The sequence below is a fragment of the Globicephala melas genome, chromosome 5 (genome assembly GCF_963455315.2).
Source record: "Globicephala melas chromosome 5, mGloMel1.2, whole genome shotgun sequence".
Classification (NCBI taxonomy): Eukaryota; Metazoa; Chordata; class Mammalia; order Artiodactyla; family Delphinidae; genus Globicephala; species Globicephala melas.
Window position 1 is genome coordinate 27,565,949 of NC_083318.1, and position 21,619 is coordinate 27,587,567.

At 40.7% G+C, this 21,619-nt stretch overlaps 1 protein-coding gene across 1 annotated transcript in view; it reads right to left on the reverse strand.

The window, feature by feature from the left end:
* ANK2 (ankyrin 2) overlaps positions 1-3,989 on the reverse strand; it is a 690,343-nt gene extending 686,354 nt beyond the window's left edge. Inside the window, exon 1 of the mRNA XM_060299047.2 lies at positions 3,424-3,989. Within this exon, the coding sequence (XP_060155030.1) occupies positions 3,424-3,495 (72 nt within the window). The 5' untranslated portion in view covers positions 3,496-3,989. The remainder of the gene's footprint in view (positions 1-3,423) is intronic.
* Positions 3,990-21,619: the final 17,630 nt, after the last annotated feature.

A 21,619-nucleotide genomic window follows, 5' to 3' on the forward strand; every position in this document is an offset into this window, starting at 1 on the left:
CAAGAAAAAGACACTAAATTCTACTGGCACCAATTATAAAGGATGTGTTATAGCTCTCCAATTCTCAAAGCAATCAATGCTTTGGAAACTCCCATCATAGCTCATCAGAAAGATGATAAGGCCCAGAAAGATGTTAGCAAAGTATCTTAACTTCAAGATCTCAATAAATACTCATTTAATTAACTGATTTAAATTGTCTGGCAATGGCCATAGAAATCATATGGATCTCTTGATACACATAATATATGTAGACAAACTATTTAAAAACTTAGTGGCAAAACTATCATTTCTTAATCTTTTATGGTCAGAAAATGTATAAAGAATAAACACGTAATGAAATCCAGGAGATTTGTCTTTATAGTTTGGTAGCTAATTTGATTTAAATGGTTTTAAAAAGTAGTGAAACTTCTGTACAATAGTTATCTTGTATAGAAAATAAAGAAAATATAACCCTTTTCTTAAAAGAGGAAAAATAAATAAATATCTAGTATCTTAGGAGCCTGAGAAGACAGAGCATATTAATAAATTTTTCTCTCCCTTAACATGACAGAATGAAGTTGAAGGTCATTTTCCCTTGATCATCTCATTTTTGGAAACCTAGATTTTAACTGCAATGTGCAAAGGCACTGGATTACTTCAGCTATTTCATGCTATATCAGCAATTTCCAAAAGCTTAAAAAATAAAAATAAAACTTTGTCCAAAAGATCAAGTTGTAAAAATAATATATACAGTTTCTGATATATCATTCTAATAACAGATTAAATAATTAAAACAGAACAGAAATATATCATATATCAAATGGATGCAAACATTAATTCAGTCATACAGTGACTTTTTAGGTATATGCAAACCCAGGAATTATTTAGACTCATTATTAGAGGAATGACCAAAACAAAAAGTTGAGAAATATATTTTTAAATAATGTGGAAAAGCCCCTATAAGCAATTCAAATTTCAGCTACTTTAAGGTTTGTCTTCATTAAAAACACCTACACCTCCTAATGGATAATATTTTTATCTTCTTCATTTCTTTATCTTTAGGGCATGAAACATTACTCTGTGCTGAATAAGTGTTTGTTGAATAAATGAATCTTCACATAGAATATTTTCATTGAAATTAGCAGTTAAATATACTAATTTTCAAGATATAAATATATATTCACTGAAAGCCTTTCTAAAATATTTTATTTCTAAATTTCTGTTATATAATTAAAATGATGACCAATAAATTTATCTGTTGCTAAAGCCCATGCCATGTCTTCAATTAAAATCTTTCAACCTTTGGACTTCTATGTCCTTTCAATTATACTTTTTCTGTCAACTATGGTTTAAAAAGAGGAAAACAATTCAGACTTTAATTCAATTCTGATTCAATCCAGAATTGATGTGAAAAAGAATTACTAAAGAACAAGGAGAAATATGTCAGGGAAACAGTGACACAGTTAAAATATACCGGGACTGGGACCTAAAATATTTCACCACTTTGCAGGAAAACACTGCTATCCCTTCTGTTTTTTTTTTAAATTTCTAATTTGCTCAAAATCACTTGCAGGAAAGTGGTGACGCTGTAGTCAGAGGTTGTCAGGACTTCCGTTCCACCTGCCTAGATGAATCAGGTAGACTGGAATGACCAATAATTCCAGCAACCTATTTCTACACCCTATGCAAATTAATGCACCAATCACTAAAAGAGTGCTTCTGTAAGGTCATATAAATGAAAAGCTGAGTAGAGGACACCAGTCAAATACTTGAATGTTGCAGCATGATGTCATTTACACAGCTTCTAATTATGAGGTCCTCTAAGTAGAGCGTCTACTCTGCAAAATAGCAATGACCTTTCATACAAATATTTTCTCCTGACCATTTTCACACATACTATTTCTTAGATCAGTAAAATTATTCTAAGTATAGAATGAGGCTTCACAGAGATTCTTATGAATACATAGAACTATATACACAAACGTACATATATATTTAGCCAAATAGGTATTAAAAATGATTTTTCACATAGGACATCATTTTTCTTACATTGCAAATAGCGGTGATTTCACCATCATTCTTAGACGCATAAACATCACAAATACAGATGTAATGATGCCTGCTACCACAATGCTTCAGGAAAAAAAATTAACTCCAAGTGCAATTAAAAATGCATTGTCATAAAATTAGAGTCTTGGACTCTACAAGCATTTAAAACCCTAACAACTTCATTGAGACACAGAGGGCCATTAAAAAAAAAGTACACATTGATTTTTAGTCATTGCATTAAAAATGCACAAGGTTATCCCTAAAATAACATTATCTATACACATTAAAATTCAAATGTGGCAAAGACCTTGTGAAGTGTCAACCAAATTTTACTGTCATGTTTTCATAAATTCTAAAGCTTCTGGGTTCTTCAAAATTTCCACACTGCCCTGAAGAAAAACTGTTCTGTTGGGTATTATCCTCCTGCTGCATTCACCAGTTTTACCATATTTCTAAACAGGAGTTCGATTCTCCTTGGTCAAGAGGTTGCCTATCTGTAGTCAGTGGATCATATTCTCACACCCATACACTACACGGAACAGGGCAAACTGACGCTTGCGTTGCTACCGCGATAACCTAAAGTGCTAATGCTGTAGTTCCTGGCAATGGTAGCACAAAAAGAAGAAAGCTCCTTTAGATACCAAATCACAGATCACAACCAGATGCAGTGCTCCCATGTTTTAATATTACCATACAAACAGAAAACAGGGTTTATTCAGACAGCCAAAGAAATGTGCATCACCCACCCCCTTGCAGTGTTGGGGAAAACTGTCTCTGCAGACAGAGACAGTCGGGAGAGCAGGAACACATGTTTTCCAGTACTAATGTCTAATACAAGGCTGCAATTGTTGGGTGTAGCTCTATCTGAAAGTTGAGAACTAGTAAGCAACCTCTAGACACGGTTCCTTCTCTCCTGTGGGTGGGAAGTGAATGCTTCCAGCAGTCCCTCTCAAGGTCCTCGGGGGTTAGGGGTGTGGGGTCTGGGGTGCATTTCCCCCCTGAGGGCACCAAGGGCTCCTCCTTAATGGTGTAGCTCCGCAGTGGGTCATGTGACAGCTGGGCGTGTGTGTGCGCGGTGGGGGGATGAGTTTGGGTGGTGAGTTTGCGGGGTGTATATGAGCGTGTGTGTATGCATAAGTTACACATCTGGTTTTGGAAAACGTGTTTTTCTAGGAGTGTGTGTGTGTGTGTGTGTGTGTGTGTTTCTGTGTCCGTGTGTGAAGCGAGACTGGGAAAAGGGCATTCAGAGAATGGTCCTGGACCAGGCGATGCGGCCAAGTATGCCTGTGTCAGTCCCACTCCTCGTCAGCCTCTGCACTGGGGCGACGTCCCCGTCCTTGGGGAAGGCGAGAACAATGGGGTGCGGGCGCCCCTCCCCGCACTTTGTGCACCCACCTGACGAATCCGCGGCGGGTTCGGCGGCGTGGAGGCCCCGCCTTCCGGGGCCGGGGAGGTGGGAGAAGCCATCTTCCTGGTGCTCCGGTTTCTTCCTCCTGTCACGCCCGGGTCCCTCGGGTCTCCTGCGGCTCCTCCGCGCGGGGCCTGCGGCCCGCGGCCCCACACGGGCGGGGAGGTTCCGCAGCCGCCGCGCTCGCGGCCCCGCCCGGCTCCTCCGCCGCAGAGCGCGAGGGGCGGCTGTCCGCTTGGCTCGCCCGGCTGCAGTCCTGGCCGGAGCCCCTCGCCCCTTCCTGCGCCCACCTACCTCCCGGCGGGGAGACTCCGGGCCATGGCGGACCAGGGTCGGGGGCGACCTTGGCCTCGGGGTTGGGCCGGCGGCTGCTCCTTCCCGGCGCCGCGCGCCGCGCGTGTGAATGTGCGAGCGGCGGGGCTTATTCTAGCGGCGCCGGGGGGAAATGAGGCTGCTTCCCTCGCTGCCGCCGCTATCGCCGGGAGAGCGATGAGCTCATGGACAGCTCCCAGAAATATGTCTATATGCACCACTGACTGCCGGAGTTTGGGAGGTGGGTGGGGAGAAGGAGGCTCCTCGACTGGCGCTCCCGCATCACAGGCAGACGTTCCCTCGGGAGGCCCCCGGCCGCTGGGGCGCCGCGTGAAGCTCTTCCCTGCCCATCTCCACACTCATTGGCCTCTTTCCATTCATACCGTGCACACATTGCCTGGTCCCACGCATTCCCCCCTTTCGCATTGAAAGGCACCCACCCAGCCACCCCTAGCCTCCGCAGACACACATTCTTTGTTCCGCCAACCACTCCCTCCTGATTAGGAGGAATTAATTTCTGGAGTGAATGCGGTGTGAAATGCGAACTGCGACTTCAACCCCAAGTCAGATGTGGGCTGGTGAGCGAAGCGACTTCAGCCGTGTGTCTTCCACACGGCTTTGGGCGTTTCCGCCTTCCCCAAGATTGAGCTTCTCCCTTCCCACCTTCTTCACTATGAGAAAGCATCTTTCAGCTACCGTACAGGGTAGTGACGGCCCCCCGTCCTCACTAAGGCGGAGAACACGTCTTCTGCAGCCCTGTGAAGAACATAAACGGCAGGACCAGGTTCTGCAGACCTCCATCTGTGCCAGGCCTGGTGGCAGGAGGGGTGAATCCCCACAGGGACCAGCCTTGTGTACATCACTGTTTCTCAGGGATGCAGTTGGAGCTGTCTTTTTTTTTTTTTTTGGGGGGGGGGGTACGCGGGCCTCTCACTGTTGTGGCCTCTCCCGCTGCGGAGCACAGGCTCCGGACGCGCAGGCTCAGTGGCCATGGCTCACCTCACGGGCCCAGTCGCTCCGCGGCATGTGGGATCTTCCCGGACAGGGGTACGAACCCGTGTCCCCTGCATTGGCAGGCGAACTCTCAACCACTGCGCCACCAGGGAAGCCCTGGAGCTGTCATTTTGACTGAGGGCAAACCACTTTCCAAGACTTGATCCTTATCTCCCTTCATTAGCTCAGTTGCCCCATGGAGGTGGGAGTTATGGCTTTTTACAGATAAGATGACCCTCAAGAGATTAATTTGTTCCCTCTCTTATGGATCTCCATATAGACATACTCCCACCTTTGAAAAATGTTTTCCTTTACAGCAGACACCCTCCTCTCCCCTGCAGCTAGTGTTCCAGTCTCAACACCGCTTCTCAGCAAGATCTTCCACAAAGTTTTAATACAGCCAGGTCCTCTCTTCACATTCTTCGTTGAACCCACTCCATTCAGGCTTTTTACCCCACCAGACTTCCTCTTGACAAGGTTCCAAGTGACCCCCATGTTACTACATCTAGTGATCAATTTTCAGTCCTCATTTGTCTCAACTTGTGAACTTCTAAACTTTGAAATGTCAAAGAGTTCAGTTCTGGTTCTCCTTTTCCTCTCCATGTACATCTTCTCTATCTCTGTACTCACTCTGTTGTTGATCTCACAGTTCCATGGCTTTATTTATGTATTTTAAAATATTTATTTATTTTGGCTGCACCGGGTCTTAGTTGTGGCACGCAGGATCTTCCTTGTGGCATGTGGACTTCTTAGTTGCAGAATGAGGACTCTTAGTTGCAGCATGCGGGATCTAGTTCACTGACCAGGGATCCAACCCAGGCCCCCTGCATTGGGAGTACGGAGTCTTACCCACTGGACCACCAGGGAAGTCCTGCATCACTTTAAATAGAATCTACTTTCTGATATGCATTTCCAAATGTATGTCTCCATCTGCAGTCTTCCCCCTTAAGTTCAAACTCCTATTTCCAACTGCCTTCACCTCTACCTGATATTGAGGAGTTGCAAACTTATCACGGGCAAAACTGAGCTCCTTTTTATCTTCCCCTGCCAAAGTCACTGCTCCAATATAGCTTTTGCCACCTTTAAGATGCTCAGGACAAAAACCTCAGAGATAGTCTTAATTCCTTACTTGCTCTCACAATCCACATTTGCTCTAAGAGCAATTCGTGCAGAATCCAACCACTTCTGTATTTCCAGTACAATCTGTCTAGTCCAAGCCACCATTATCTTTCATCTACCTGATAGCAAAAGTCTCTAACCAGTCTGTATTCTTCCACCCTTGCTCCTCACACGTGGCTTACCAGAGAGCAGCTAGCAGTGCTCAAAGCCTTCCTGTGTCTTCCCTTCTCACTCAGAATAAGAACCAAGGCTTTTCCATCTTTTGATGTAAGATAAGATCTATGTAATCCATCCTCCATTCCTGCCCACCCCTCTCTAACCTTATTTCCAGGCATCCCCTCACTCAGTCACCATGGCCACACTGGCCTTGTTTCCACTTCTTGAACATTCTAGGACCTGGTCTCAGGTCCTTTGTATCTGGACCACTCCTCCCTCAGATATCTGCATGGATCATTTCCTTACTTCCTTCAAGCCCCTGTGCCAATATCACCTTATCAGTGAGGACTTCCTGATTACCCTGTATTATGGGTAAATTGTGTCCCCCCCAAATGCAGATGTTGAAATCCTAATCCTTAGTACCTGAGAATGTGACCTTTTTTGGAAATAGAGTTATTGCAGATGTAATTAGTTAAGGTGAGGTCATATTGGAGTAGGATGTGTCCCCAGTCCAATATGACTGGTGTCATTATAAAAAGGGAAAATTTGTCCATAGACACACACACAGGGAGAACACAATGTGAACATTAAGGCAGAAATTGGGATGATGCACCTACAAATGGAGGAATGCCAAAGTTTGCCAGCAAACTACCAGACTCTAGGAAAGTAGCATGGAGCAGATTCTCCCTTGCAGCCCTCATCAGGAACCAACCCTGTATTGATCTCAGACTTCTAGCCTCCAGCGCTGTGAGACAATAGATTTCTGTTGTTTAGGCCACCCACTTTGTGGTACTTCTATAGCACCCCTAGGAAACTAATATATCCTATAAGATAATAACACTCCACCCTTTTTATATCTCTTACCTTGCAGTACATCCCTCCTATGCACTTACTGCTGTCTGACAGAGTTTATATATTTACTTGTTGATTTATTGACACTCGCCTGTCACTGGAAGGTAAGTTCAATGAGATCAGGGAAGTGATTTTGTTCACTGTATTAAACACCTAAGGGAGTTCATTGGTGGCCTAGTGGTTAGGATTCTGGCTTTCACTGCTGTGACCCGGGTTCAATCCCTGGTTGGGGAACTGAGATCCTGCAAGCCGCGTAGCGTGGCCAAAAAAAAAAAAAGACAAAAACAAACAAACAAACAAAAACCAAGCAAACAATTAACATGTAGAACCTCCAGTACCTTGAACAGTGCCTGACACATTGATGTTCAATAAGTATTTGTTGAATGAATTAAATATTTCTGTCAAGTTTATTTAGAAGACTGGAGAGTCATGATTTGAACTCCAGTTCAAATCTTAAAACCCAAACTCTATACTATAACTCAAACACTATACTATAGTTTCTCAAATGTGTGGATAAGAATTACATTCATATTCAAATATGAAAAACTCGTTATGAAGCTACATCATAAAAACTGTTTTCTTTTTTCCTTTACAAGCATTTCCTCAAGTCAATCAATGTGAAAACTTTTATGGTGGCAGTGTAGTAGGCTTTAAGATGGTGAACTTCCTTTTTCAGTTTAAATTCTAGTTAATTAACATTTCTATACTTTAGTTTCCTTATCTGTGAAATGGAAATAATAATAGTACTAACTTTACAGGGTTATTGTGACTATTAAATGAGATAATGTTCATAAACATTATAAACACATAATGTAAACACTCAATAATACAGTTATTACTATTTATTTATGTAATGATAGCTACCTAAAAAATAGGAGGCTGAGTCGGGGGAGGGATAAATTGGGAGTATGGGATTAATAGATACACACTAGTATATGTAAACTAGATAAGCAACAAGGATTTACTATATAGCACAGGGAACTATGTTCAACATCTTGTAATAACCTATAATGGAAAATAATCTGAAAATATATATATAACTGAATCACTTTTCTGTACCCCTGAAACTAACACAATATTGTAAATCAGCCATACTTCAATTTAAAAAAAAAGAAAAAGAAAAAATAATAGGAGGCTGAGGATAAAGGTGGTTAAAAAGAAACTATTTCAGAGAATCAGGGGAAACTTAGTGAGGCAAGTTAAGTGACAGTAATTTGGCTATGACTTCCAGCTCTTCTGTATCATGACTGGGCACATAGAAATCCAAATCAGGTTCTTCAGTCTCTAGTGGCCTGGGGTACTTAATTCAAAATTAACAAGAAAGGAATATATCAATAAATAATGTTAAGGTTTAAGGTAGACAGATAGGTAAGTAATAGGTAGATATTGAGGTTGATAGATACGGATAAATAGATTTATAATGTAATCTTGTGAGTGGGAAAAGAGTCCCATTTTTACTTTCATACATCTTGGTATCACTTGCACCTGCCACAGCAGTGAAGAGTACTCCAGGAAGGTGTTTGTTCCAGTGCATTAAGTAATGGCATTATTCAGTCCCTAGAATATGAGACGAAGTAAAACACATCCCTTTTTTCTTATCCATCTCCTCTATCCATCCATATACACAAATATTCAAAAAAACCTGCTCCATCCTCCATTCCTAATCTGGATGAAGATTCTCAGCAGAAACTGAGTGACTCCAACAAGAAACTGTACTGTCACTCTAGGCCTCTCTACATCTCTCACACTCTATAATAATCTCTCACCAAACCCCGGGAATTCTCATATGGTAATGTCCTGCTTCTTTTTTTCCATATCCATGGCTTTATTCTAGGCTTTCAGCTACACCTAGTGTATTGTAGTTTCTTAATAATGACCCTGCAGAGCTTCTTCTATCCTGGAACATCTTGTTACCTTCCTTAAAAAAAATATTCTCTCATTTCAAAACCTGATGGCTTTCCATTGCCCTCAGGATAAAATCTACATCCCTGTGCTTTGACGTAAAAGCCCTTCTTAATATTAATATACTTTTTGTGTTGAGGGAGATTTTTCAAGGATGATACCTATGGGGCTTCCCTGGTGGCGCAGTGGCTGAGAGTCTGCCTGCCAATGCAGGGGACACGGGTTTGAGCCCTGGTCTGGGAAGATCCCACATGCCGCAGAGCAACTGGGCCTGTGAGCCAAAACTGAGCCTGCGCATCCGGAGCCTGTGCTCCGCAACAAGAGAGGCCGCGATAGTGAGAGGTCCATGCAACACAATGAAGAGTGGCCCCCGCTCGCTGCAACTAGAGAAAGCCCTCGCACAGAAATGAAGACCCAACACAGCTAAAAATAATAAATAAATTAATTAATTAAAAAAAGAATGATAGCTATAAAATAATAAATAAGAAAAAGATTGCTAGATTTTTTTTCTACATAAAATTATAAAATTTCTTTATGTTAAAACTCATTTTATTATAATTTGGGTATGAAAATGTATAATACACATAAATGTATGTATTTGTGTGTATGAAAAGAAAAAAATTAACAGTTAAATGACCCCAAGCAAAAGCATTTATACAGTTTTTATGGACAGATGGAGTTAATATCCTTAATATGTGGAAAAGACAATCACTTTATAAAAAGGGAGGAGGGGTTTTAGGAAAACTCACAAAAGAATAGTGACTTCCAATGAGCAGATGAAAAAAAAATGTTTAGACTTATTAAAATTAAAGGAATGCAAATTCAAATGACAAAACACTATTTTCACTTATAAACTGTCAGAGAAGCAATTTCTAGTAAAGAAAATTCCCCCAGAGCTTCAGAAAGAATATTCAGGCATTGTTGATAGAGCTATAAACTGGTACAAACTCTTTGAAGGGTACTTTGTCACTCTGTACAAAAAAAGCCCTAAAAATATACATAACTTTTTTTTTTTTTTTTTTGCTGTACGCAGGCCTCTCACTGTTGTGGCCTCTCCCATTGCAGAGCACAGGCTCCGGACGCGCAGGTTCAGCGGCCATGGCTCATGGGCCCAGCTGCTCCGCGGCATGTGGGATCCTCCCGGACCAGGGCACGAACCCGTGTCCCCTGCATCGGCAGGCGGATTCTCAGCCACCGCACCACCAGGGAAGCCCTATACATAACTTTTTTTTTTTTTTTTATACATAACTTTTGACTTCGAAAATAATCATGAACAAGAGTAAAGATTTTTTTCTACTGCAGCAGTCTTTATAATAGTAAAACAAATAAATAACAACCTGGAAATCACCTAAATATTCTAAAGGAAAAATTGAGTGCATAAATTATATAAATTCTGCATATTGGGATGTATAATGGAATGCTATTCAGGCCATTCACATAATACTTTAGGCAACTATTTCAGGTATAGTTGTTGTCATAATAAAATTGTTTCAAGTTATTAGTTGGTTGGGGTTCTTTCCCTTTAGTGCCTGCCCTTCCCAATCTTTCCACAGCTGGCCTTTGAGCCTGTCTCCTTCTGTTTCTCATTCATGTTCTTTTCCTGCCACTCCTCAGTTCTAAAAGCCAGCCTTGCCTGTGACCGGGGCCTCACACATGCTGGGTTCTCTCTGCCCAGAATGCCCTCACCTCTCTTCTTCATCTGACTAACATCTGTGTACCTTGCAACACCTAGATCAAGAGAAAGCCATCCTGACTCCCTCAGACCGATTAGAGTTTTGTTCTCTGGGTCCCACAAGCAATTTTTCCTAGTTCTATTTTAATACTTGACATCTGTAAATTGTCTGTCTACACAGTTATCTCCCCAACCAGACTATGAGCTCCCAAGGGTTAAGACTGGGTTTTATTTTTTTCTGAATTCTCAGTGCCTAGCATAGTTCTTCACATTTAATAAATACTCAGTAAAGCTTGTGATTTAAAAAAGTACAACTTCAAACAGTATTGAATCATAACCTATAACTAGAGATAGCTGATTGCACTGAGGTTCCACCAAACTGTGTGTGTGAAAGAAAGTGTGTGTGTGGGTGTGTGTTTGTATAAATAATTTGGAGAGATCATTGTATCAAATATGAAGCAAAGAAACATAACCACATAATTCTTAACTTACAGTTCTCAGAAGTCTTCTCAAAGGTCAATGCTTTGTTTCCTCTAACAGATTATAACTTCTTACAGAGTAACAGGAATGTACATATAAAATTTTAAAAAATCAAAATAAATTTATTATCTTGTATTTTCTTAGATTCACAAAACTCCCCAAATAGTATTATATATAATGTAATATATATGTTAATAATATATTTTAAATATGTATTAATAAGCACTTCAATCAAGCTTCAAAACACACAGGGCCCCCAACCTCTCAAATGTTTCCAATTAGCTCCTGATCTCTATTTCATAACAGAGACTCATTACCCTCATTGCCAGAACACATAGATATTTGTGCAGGTCTAAAAAAGTAAAGGTATGTATTTTGGTGTGACAAACTTGGCTTTGAGTTTGGATTCTGTCTCTTATAATCTGTGACATTAGGCAAGTTACCTCTCCAAACCTCATGGGTTGTTTTGTGTGTGTATGTATGTGTCTAGTGGGGTAGAGGCTCTAAATGCAGTATAAAACACTCATTACTGGGTCTGGGAACTAAATGAGTGAGAAACAATATTGGGTATTATTTTTTCCTTAATCTGAAATTCCCATTAGGATTACTTTTTCATTTGCAGGCTTTTATACCTATCACACATTTGATCTTCACAAATACAACGTGGAGCAGCAAGACCACATTACACCTATGTTACAGTTAAGGAAAATAAGACCCAGCGAAGTTTAGTTCTATGACCCTGGTCACGTGGCTAGTAATCAACGTTTTCAGAGCCCTTGTCAAGCACTTTCTGCTGAATTATACTACTGTGGAACTTTATTAAAATTCCCAGGTGTTTTCTAATTCTGACTAAAAAGCACTCTTTTCTTTCCTTTTCTTTTCTGACTCTGGAGCTTGATTTCCCTCCACCTGCTTTTACTCGTTTGCTCAGATGAACTGAAGACCATGTATAACATGAAATAAATGCTTCAATGTGTAACCAGACTAGATCATGTGAAATGCTGAATTAAATTCCTAGGAAGTTATGGGTCTGCCACTAATGTGCCATTACTCTACCCCTTCTGATGTTTATCACGGGCTGCACTCCCGAGGATCAAATATATGTGATAGCACATTGTAAATGATAAGGGCCATGGCATACAAATGTCAAGGATCATTACCTGCAGCACACCACCTGGCCACAGCATTTGTAATTAGCTTACAGGTATCTCCTCCTCCTCTACCTCCATATATAACTGGAAAAGAAGCTAAGGACCCATCTTACTCATAAGAGAATATAGTTTTAATACAGTATAATTGATACTTTAGCTCGGATTTATAACCTAAAACCCTAGACCTTGGAACTTCCCTGGTGGCCCAGTGGTTAAGAATCCGCCTGCCGATGCAGAAGTCACAGGTTCGAGCCCTCGTCCGGGAAGATCCCACATGCCGTGGAGCAACTAAGCCCATGTGCCACAACTACTGAGCCTGCATGCCACAACTACTGAAACCCATGCACCTAGAGTCCACGCTCCACAACACAGAGAAGTCACTGCAGTGAGAAGCCTGCGCGCCGCAAGAAGAGCAGCCCCCACTCGCCGCAGCTAGAGAAAGACGCGCACAGCAGCAAAGACCCAACAGAGACAAAAATAAATTTATAAAAAAATGTATATATATATAAAAAAATAAAACCCTAGACCTTGCTTTCCACACTATACCCTAGCAAAGGTTTAAAAAGTCTCTCTCCAGTTTCCAGACAAAATTGAGAGGGTAGTAAATCTCTAAAGAGAATTGGGCCCTTTTCCAAATAAACATACTAAACCAATATGCAAAGGTCCAAAACAGTCTTAAAGCTGATCAACTAAAAGGACAGGAGTTTTAGTTACACAAAACAAATCAATAGGCTGAAATTCAGATATTCTATCTTACATAGATCTTGATCCAAGTTCTATTTTCATATTAAATATAGACTGAGGGCTTCCCTGGTGGCGCAGTGGTTGGGAGTCTGCCTGCTGATGCAGGGGACACGGGTTCGTGCCCCGGTCTGGGAAGATCCCACATGCCGTGGAGCAGCTGGGCCCGTGAGCCATGGCCGCTGAGCCTGCGCGTCTGGAGCCTGTGCTCCGCGATGGGAGAGGCCACAACAGTGAGAGGCCCGCGTACCGGAAAAAAAAAAAAAAAAATATATATATATATATATATATATATATATATATATATATATAGACTGAACGTTAGGAAGGTGACATGAAGACTTCATATTAGGACTGATCTGCTTCTTTTCGATTTTATTTCCTATCTTTTCTCTACATAAATCTTTGTAGAGCTGAATCAGTCTACTCTCTCTTAAATAAGTCCCCACATTTATTTTGGCCTGCTAGCAAAAGTATTATTGGATTTTCCTAAACTTCTGTAACTACCTCATCCTCTGATAATTTACCAGCACTTACTGTCTGTAGCAAGTATATAACTCTTACATATATATAATATTTATGTATAACACTTATTATACAGTTATCTATATTTTATTTATATACTCTATTTCTCAGTAGCTATATCATCAACATCTTGAAGTCAGAGGCTATATCATATGCTTGCTTTTATTCTCAGAAACTAGCACATGTACTACAAATAGTGGGCATGAAATAAGAATGATGATTATTGATGATTTGAAGAAGTTGCCAGAAATAGGGAAAAAATGTTAGAAATGGGCTTTTTCTTACACAGGAACTTTTTTTAAAAAGGATTATTTTTCTCATTTTCAAGCCATTTTTGGCTTCATCAAAATAATAGGGAGCATAGAGAAGCAAGTTTTGAAGAACACATTGGTCTTTAGTTGACAACTTATTGATACCATATTACTTAAAGTTATTCCAGATGTTTTTGACTCTCATATTTACAAGTATCTCAGTACTTCACAAACTTTCATTAAGATTTAAGATAGTTATGAAGCTGTAATCTTTTTTGTAAAATGTTGATTATTAAAGGTAATAGGGGGCTTCCCTGGTGGCGCAGTGGTTGAGAGTCCGCCTGCCGATGCAGGGGACACGGGTTCGTGCCCCGGTCCGGGAAGATCCCACATGCCGCGGAGTGGGTGGGCCCGTGAGCCATGGCCGCTGAGCCTGCGCGTCCGGAGCCTGTGCTCCGTAACGGGAGAGGCCACAACAGTGAGAGGCCCGCGTACCGGAAAAAAAAAAAAAAAAAAAAGGTAATAAATGCTCATGATAAACAACACACAAACATTACAAAACTATATAAAGTGAAAAATGAGTCCTCCATTCCCCATTATTCTAGTCCCATGACCCAGCAGTAAACTACCATAAACTGTTTCTTATTTGTCCTTCCAGAATTCTTAGCACACACATCTGCAGATATAAGTATAATTTAGGGATCGTGTTATACAGCCTACTTTTTTTTCACTTTACAGTATAGTGTGTTTCCATATCAGTACACATAAATCTACTTTGTTTCTTTAACTTTAATATAATACTTGATACCTACAAACAACTTATGTAACAAATATATAATAATTAAAACAAAATATGAGCCTATTTGAGATAATTGTAGATTCACTTGTAGTTGTAAGAAATAATACAGCAAGATCCCCTGTACACATTGCCCAGTCACCCTCCATGGTAACATTTTACAGTTATAGCATAATATCACAACCAGGATATTGACTTTGATACAATCTACCAATTCAGATTTCCCCAGTGTTATATAAGGGGAATCATATAGTATGTTACCTTTTGAGATTAACTTTTTGTTAAATTCCCAGTCAAGTTGTTGCATGCATCAATGGTTCATCCCTTTTATTGCAGGGTGGTCTAAGTTAGAATCTTAATACTATAAGCAGCAAGGTATTATCAGATGCCACAGCATCTTCTATCACAACATGTTTCAAGAAATCAAATCGAAGTGACTCTAAAAGTCAAGGATTGTGTTATGAAATGAATACAGGCCCAGCTTGTTTTCAGGAGTGTAATGGGAACTTTATGAATACGGTCCTGGGTGAGGCCCAGGACAGTCTTTCCAGTAGAAAATGTATAAAGTTCAAAAATACCATTCCATTTGTACGTGTTTTATCATTTGGTAACATGATTTAATTTGAACTTAAGAGACAAAAACAGCAACCTTAGGTTGAAGGAAACCCAGAAGACTTCTGACCTTCTTCTCTACTGGGATATCCTCCAGCTCACCCAGGGCAGAATGCCTGGTACATGAAGAGCCAATGTGAAAATCAGCTATCTGAGTAGGTCAAACGGGTAAGCACCCTTTTATGGACTCGCTCTAGTGTTTGAAACAACTTCCTGTTTAAGGACAGGGAGTATCTTAGTGTATTAAGATAATATTGCCCCTTCGGAGCAGTTAGCAAACTGTGAAAGAAAAGGAAGACTGAGGAAAACTACAAATTTAGGACACATTTAACCTCACAATTTCTGAAACAGCTATATAATGTGTTTCAGAAAATGTGAAATAATATGCTGTCAAAAAGCACTGTTCTAAAAGAGGAAACTAGAATAGAAAAAAAATTTACAAATATATAAGAATTCTTCCATAACGGGGCTTCCCTGGTGGCGCAGTGGTTAAGAATCTGCCTGCCAATGCAGAAGACGCGGGTTCGAGCCCTGGGCCGGGAAGATCCCACATGCCGCGGAGCAAATAAGCCTGTGCGCCACAAGTACTGAGCCTGAGCTCTAGAGCCTGCGAGCCACAACAATTGATCCCACGTGCCGCAACTACTGAAGCCAGTATGCCTAGAACCCGTGCTCCGCAACAAGAGAAGCCACTGCAATGAGAAGCCCGCGCACTGCGATAAAGAGTAGGCCCCTGCTCACCGCAACTAGAGAAAGCCCGCGCACAGCAACGGAGACCCAACACAGCCAAAAATAAATAAAATAAAATAAATTTATAAAAAAAAAAAGAATTCTTCCATATTGGGGCTTTCCTGGTGGCGCAGTCATTGGGAATCTGCCTGCCAATGCAGGGGACACAGGTTTTAGCCTTGGTCCAGGAAGATCCCACATGCCGTGGAGCAACAAAGTCCATGCGCCACAACTACTGAGCCTGCGCTTTAGAACCCGCAAGCCACACTACTGAGGCCGTGCACCACAACTGCGGAAGCCCGCGTGCCTAGAGCCCGTGCTTCGCAACAAGAGAAGCCACCGCAACGAGAAGCCCGCACACGGCAGCAAGGAGTAGCTCCCGCTCGCCGCAACTAGAGAAAAGCCCGCGTGCAGCAGCGAAGACCCAACGCAGCCAAAAACAATAAATAAATAAATAAAAGAAATAAATTTATTTGTTTTTTAAAAAGAATTTTTCCATATGATAGAATTTTTTTCCTTAGCAATGTTAGTGCTTAGGAGGGAATACAAGCACAGGAAATCAAGTTAGACATAGGTTTATAGATGGGACAATGTGCATTTGACCTTTTATTTTCTTTTTATCAATTAAAATGTGATCTAAGGATCTGTAAATAGAAGTAGAATGTTCATAGGCAACTAGGAAAATTTGAAGAGCAAATTTCATTGGTTTGCAGATGGTACATAAATATGACTGTAAAAATAAATCAGAAAGAACGGGAGAGAAATGGAGAGTAGTTTATTTCAGTGACAAAGAAAATAATGTGTGGATCTCCAAACTAAACAATTATTTTCCTATTTCTGCAAAAATGCTTATATGTTAGCTTTTAAGATAAATATCTCTATTTTTTCAATTTGACACGCAAGCAAATTTCAGTTTGTGTCCTTGAAATACTTTCTTCACTTATATGCATCTTTTTTTTTTTTTTTTTTTGCTAGGCCTTTTGGCTTGTGGGATCTTAGTTTCCCTACCAGGGATTGTACCTGGGCCCTTGGCAGTGAAAGCAAGGAGTCCTAAACACTGGTCGGCCAGGGAATTCCCTACATCCTTTTTTTTTAACAGCGCAAAAGGGGATATGGAGAATAATAATGAAAGACTAGAATGAGGATAAAACAGCCTTTATAGGTCAACTATTCAGGCCCAGGAAGCATCTCTAACTCAGCATGTCCACAACCACCTTGGCTGCTTCTCTGTGTTCTCATAGTGAAATCCCAGAGATTCAGGGATTATCCCAAATCTCCTTCCTCTTTTTGTCTAATCATCCCCACATCAGATATTAAATTCCCTTTATACCAATTTATTTTGTATCAGTTCCCTTCTCTTTCTTCACAGTTGCCATAATCTCAATTCAGGCTCTCACTGCTTTTTTTTTTCCTGTTTTACTGCAGGGATTTCTTTTTTTTTTTGTGGTACGCAGGCCTCTCACTGTTGTAGCCTCTCCCATTGCAGAGCACAGGCACCGGACGCGCAGGCTCAGCGGCCATGGCTCATGGGCCCAGCCGCTCTGCGGCATGTGGGATCTTCCCGGACTGGGGCACGAACCCGTGTCCCCTGCATCAACAGGCGGACTCTCAACCACTGCGCCACCAGGGAAGCCCTACTGCAGGGATTTCTTGACTGGTCTCTCCCACTTCAATCCTGTGATCTATCCTGGAATGATCTTTCTAAAATGAATGTTTAATCAGGGGGCACATCTGCTTCCACTTCTTCAAAGGTTCTGCATAGTATTCAGGATAAACTCTAAACTCCTTAGCTCAATGCACAAGGCTCTTCACAATCTGGCCCCTGCCTGTGGCTCTTGCATCATCATCTGCCATTCCTACACACTACACACTGCACACTGCACACATTTTTCACCATCTTGCCTTCAGACATCCTGCCCCCAGTAACTCAAATGCTCTTCCCCTCTTTAAAACACAACTTAAGGTCCTTTTTTGGGTTCTGCTACCCCTACCCCACCATCAGTTTAATTTAAATTCCTCTGTCTTGGGGACTTCCCTGGTGGTCCAGCAGTTAGGACTCTGTGCTCCCAATGCAGGGGGCCTGGGTTCAATCCCTGGCTGGGGAACTAGAGCCTGAATGCTGCAACTAAGACCTGGCACAGCCAAATAGATAAATAAATAAATAGTTTTTAAAAAGATAAATAAATTCCTCTGTCTTATGCTCTCATTTTACCTGTGTTACTCCTTCATTCATTCAACAAATATTTGAGTGTCTACCATGTGCCAGGTATTATATTATATTGTCACAATGTGGTGATGATTTATGTCTCTCCTCCCGGCTTGAATGTAAACTCCTTGGATACTGGGTTCAATTTGAATACAGTGTCTAGTTGGTGGATGGGTGGATGGATGGATGGATGGATGGATGGATGGAGATATTTAAGGATGGCTGACAGTATTCCTTATAAGCAACAAAAATATTTTTATATTAATCATTTTATGTAGAAAAATTTCTAAGACATATTATAACCTCCCTGCCTTCTAAAAAATTACTAAGACTGTTTGACTCTTCTAAATGACTCCTTATTACTATTCTTTGAAGTAGTTTTTTTCTATATTTTCTGTTAGCTTCCTTGCTGACATGAAATCGCTTGTCGCTTATTACTGCTGTCCATATGCCACCTGAGTCAGCTCTTCTTCCTCTAATACCATTCTGATCTGTTACAAGTTTGGGAGACACATCATGAAAATTGCTGTAACTGTATGCAAAACACAAGTACATTCAGAATGAGGTTCTGGACACTCTCTTATAAGAATCGTCATGAACTCTAGGGCAGTAGTCTTAATGACAATTATATTTGCCTAACAGAATACTTTCCTTACTTCATGACTCTTTGGGCTCTGGATAGGAATGGTATTAATGTATAAGATTTAGTACCGTTTCAGAAACTAAATCTGGGACTTCCCCAGCAGTCCAGTGGTTAAGACTCTGCTTTCCAATGCAGGGGGCACTGGTTTGATCCCTGGCTGGCGAACTAAGGTCCCACATGCCGCAGGATGCAGCCAAAAATTAAAAGAGAAGAAAAGAAATGAAAAACTACCAAATAGAAATAAATATCTGAACATATACCAAATTAGGAAATAGTGGTAAGATATGGTATTTTAAAAAGACATATCACAAAATCAATTTGATTTAAATATCTGACACAGTCTATGTTCTCTTCAATATATGGTGAAATGAAAAGAGCATGGACTTTGGAAACAGATAAATTCAGGCCCAAATCTTTGTTCATTCTTTGGATGACTTAGCTATTCTCCCTTGATTTCATCTATAAGATCCCTAGGCCGGAAAATGGAGATAAAAACACTCTTCTTACTGAGTTGTTAGCAAATAGATTAAGATAATAATTTAAATAGTCAACAGCAATGTACATTTAAAAATTTGTTGAGAGAGTAGCTCTCATGTTAAGTGGACTTAACAGTAAAACAAAAAAGTTTTTAAAAGATAATATTTAAGAGCAGTTGCCTATTTGGCATTTCCTCTTGCAAAAATGAGTACCTGCAAAATAAGATAGTGGTAACATCAGTAATTAGAAAAAGAAAGCTAAAGTCTCAGCAAAGTGATAGATCATTAATGTTTTACTGGGCAAATCTTGTAAATCCTTGCAAATGTATGCTCTCAGTGCCTCTTTCAAGCAACCTTGTGACGTTTGCTAACTCATGATTACAGCCTTACTCAGCCTCCTGTCAGGAGATCTCCCCTCCTCTACTCGGAGTGGCAACAAGCTCCTCTTCCCCTACAGACCACCAGGCCATTCTTGGAGAGGTTTTTGTTTTATAAACTCTGAAACTGTGCTAAGCACTTCATAACTAATAACATTTAATCACACGAGACAGGTCTTTTTTTTAATGTTATCTTTATTTTTTTAGTGAGGTATAATTGACAACATTGTATTAATTTGAGGTATACAACATGATTTCCATATTTGTATTACTGCAAAATCATCACAAGTCTAGTTAACATCCACCACCATACATAGTTACAAAATTTCTTTTTCTTGTGAGAACTTTTAAGATCTACTTTCTTAGCAACTTTCAAATATGCAATACAGTATTATTAACTATAGTCACCATGCTATCCATTACATCCCCAGGACTTATTTATTTTATAACTGGAACTTTGTACCTTTTGACCTCCCTTTACCCATTTCACCCACCTCTCCACCCTCCAGACCTTACCGTTCTTACACACACTTTACAGCTAGGAAAACTGAGGCAGAAGTTTAAGCCTGAGTTGTTCAACACAGTAGCCACTAGCCCATGTAACATTTGAGCACTTGAAATGTAGCTTGTGTCAATTGAGATGTAGGGGTGAAGCACATGTAAGATTTCAAAGACTTAGCACAAACTAAAAGATTGTAAACTACCTCATTAATATTAGTTTACATTAGGGAATTCCCTGGCGGTCCAGTGATTAGGAATCTGCGCTTCCACTGCAGAGGGCATGGGTTCGATCCCTGTTCAGGGAACTAAGATCCTTCAAGCCACACGGTGCGGCCAATAAGTAAATAAATAAATAAATAAGTGTAAAAGTTTACATTGATTGCATGTTCAAGTAACATTTCGTGTATATTGGCATAAGTGAAATACGTTATTAAAGTTGATTTCATTTGTTTCTTTTACTTTCTTTAACATGGCTACTAGAAAATTTTAAATTGCTTATGTGTCTCCTATTATGCTTCTATGGGACAACTCTGGTTTAAGCAAGTTGCCCCAGATCACCCTGGTGGTGTCAGAGGCAGGTTAGAACCAGGTGGTCTGGTCCCAGAGCAAGAGCTCTTCATCGCTGGGCTCTAAATATACGTAAAGCACTTAGTGCTTCTGGGCATATACTGGTAGCACAAATTCAGTGAATGCAGGTTTCCTTCTATGTTCACTAATGATATATCCCTTTTCCTGCACCTCTGCTTCCTTCTAAAGTACTTAATAGATAGTATATGATTTAATTTCTATAATAAGCCTATTAATTGCCTGCTATCATTATCCCCATTTTACAGACAAGGATATTGCAGTTGAGAGAGGTTAAGTCCCTTGGCCAAGATCACAAAGCCAATGAGGAGTTAAACTATCTCAGAATATGTACATTAACAAGGATCATAATATTCAGTCCATCTGAATTGCCTGAGACAACTGTATGGAGCATGCTCTGTGGAACCAGTATTTCTAGGTAATTGTTAAGACAATCTGCTATCAGGAGGTTGAAATCAAGTTTCAAGTCCCTGGTAGTCATATTCACAGAGACACAACCTCAGAAAAGTATCAAGCAATAACTGCTGCCATATTTCTTCTGTCATAAGCTATACATCATTTTCAATATGAATTAATGTTAACCAATATATTAATTTTTATTTATTTATTTTTTTCCTCGGTATGTGGGCCTCTCACTGTTGTGGCCTCTCCCATTGCGGAGCACAGGCTCCGGACGCGCAGGCTCAGCGGCCGTGGCTCACGGGCCCAGCCGCTCCGCGGCATGTGGGATCTTCCCAGACCGGGGCACGAACCCGTGTCCCCTGCATCGGCAGGCGGACTCTCAACCACTGCGCCACCAGGGAAGCCCATCAATAATCTTTTAACAGTTAGTAATTGTGTTTTAATTTTCAAAAAATTAATTTTGTGTCTAGCAGTAAAAAAAAACAACAAGAAAATCCCTTGCGTCAATGGAGCTTACATTCTAGCTGGGGGATAGGAGGGGAGATAGATGTTACAAATGAATATGTATTATTTCAGGTGGTTAAAGGGGCTATGAAGAAAAACAAAGCAGAGTAAAGGCACAGAGAATGACAGGAGAGTGATGGATGGAAATGGTGCTATTTTTAGTAGGAGAATCTGGGAAGTCCTCTTTGATATGCTGAC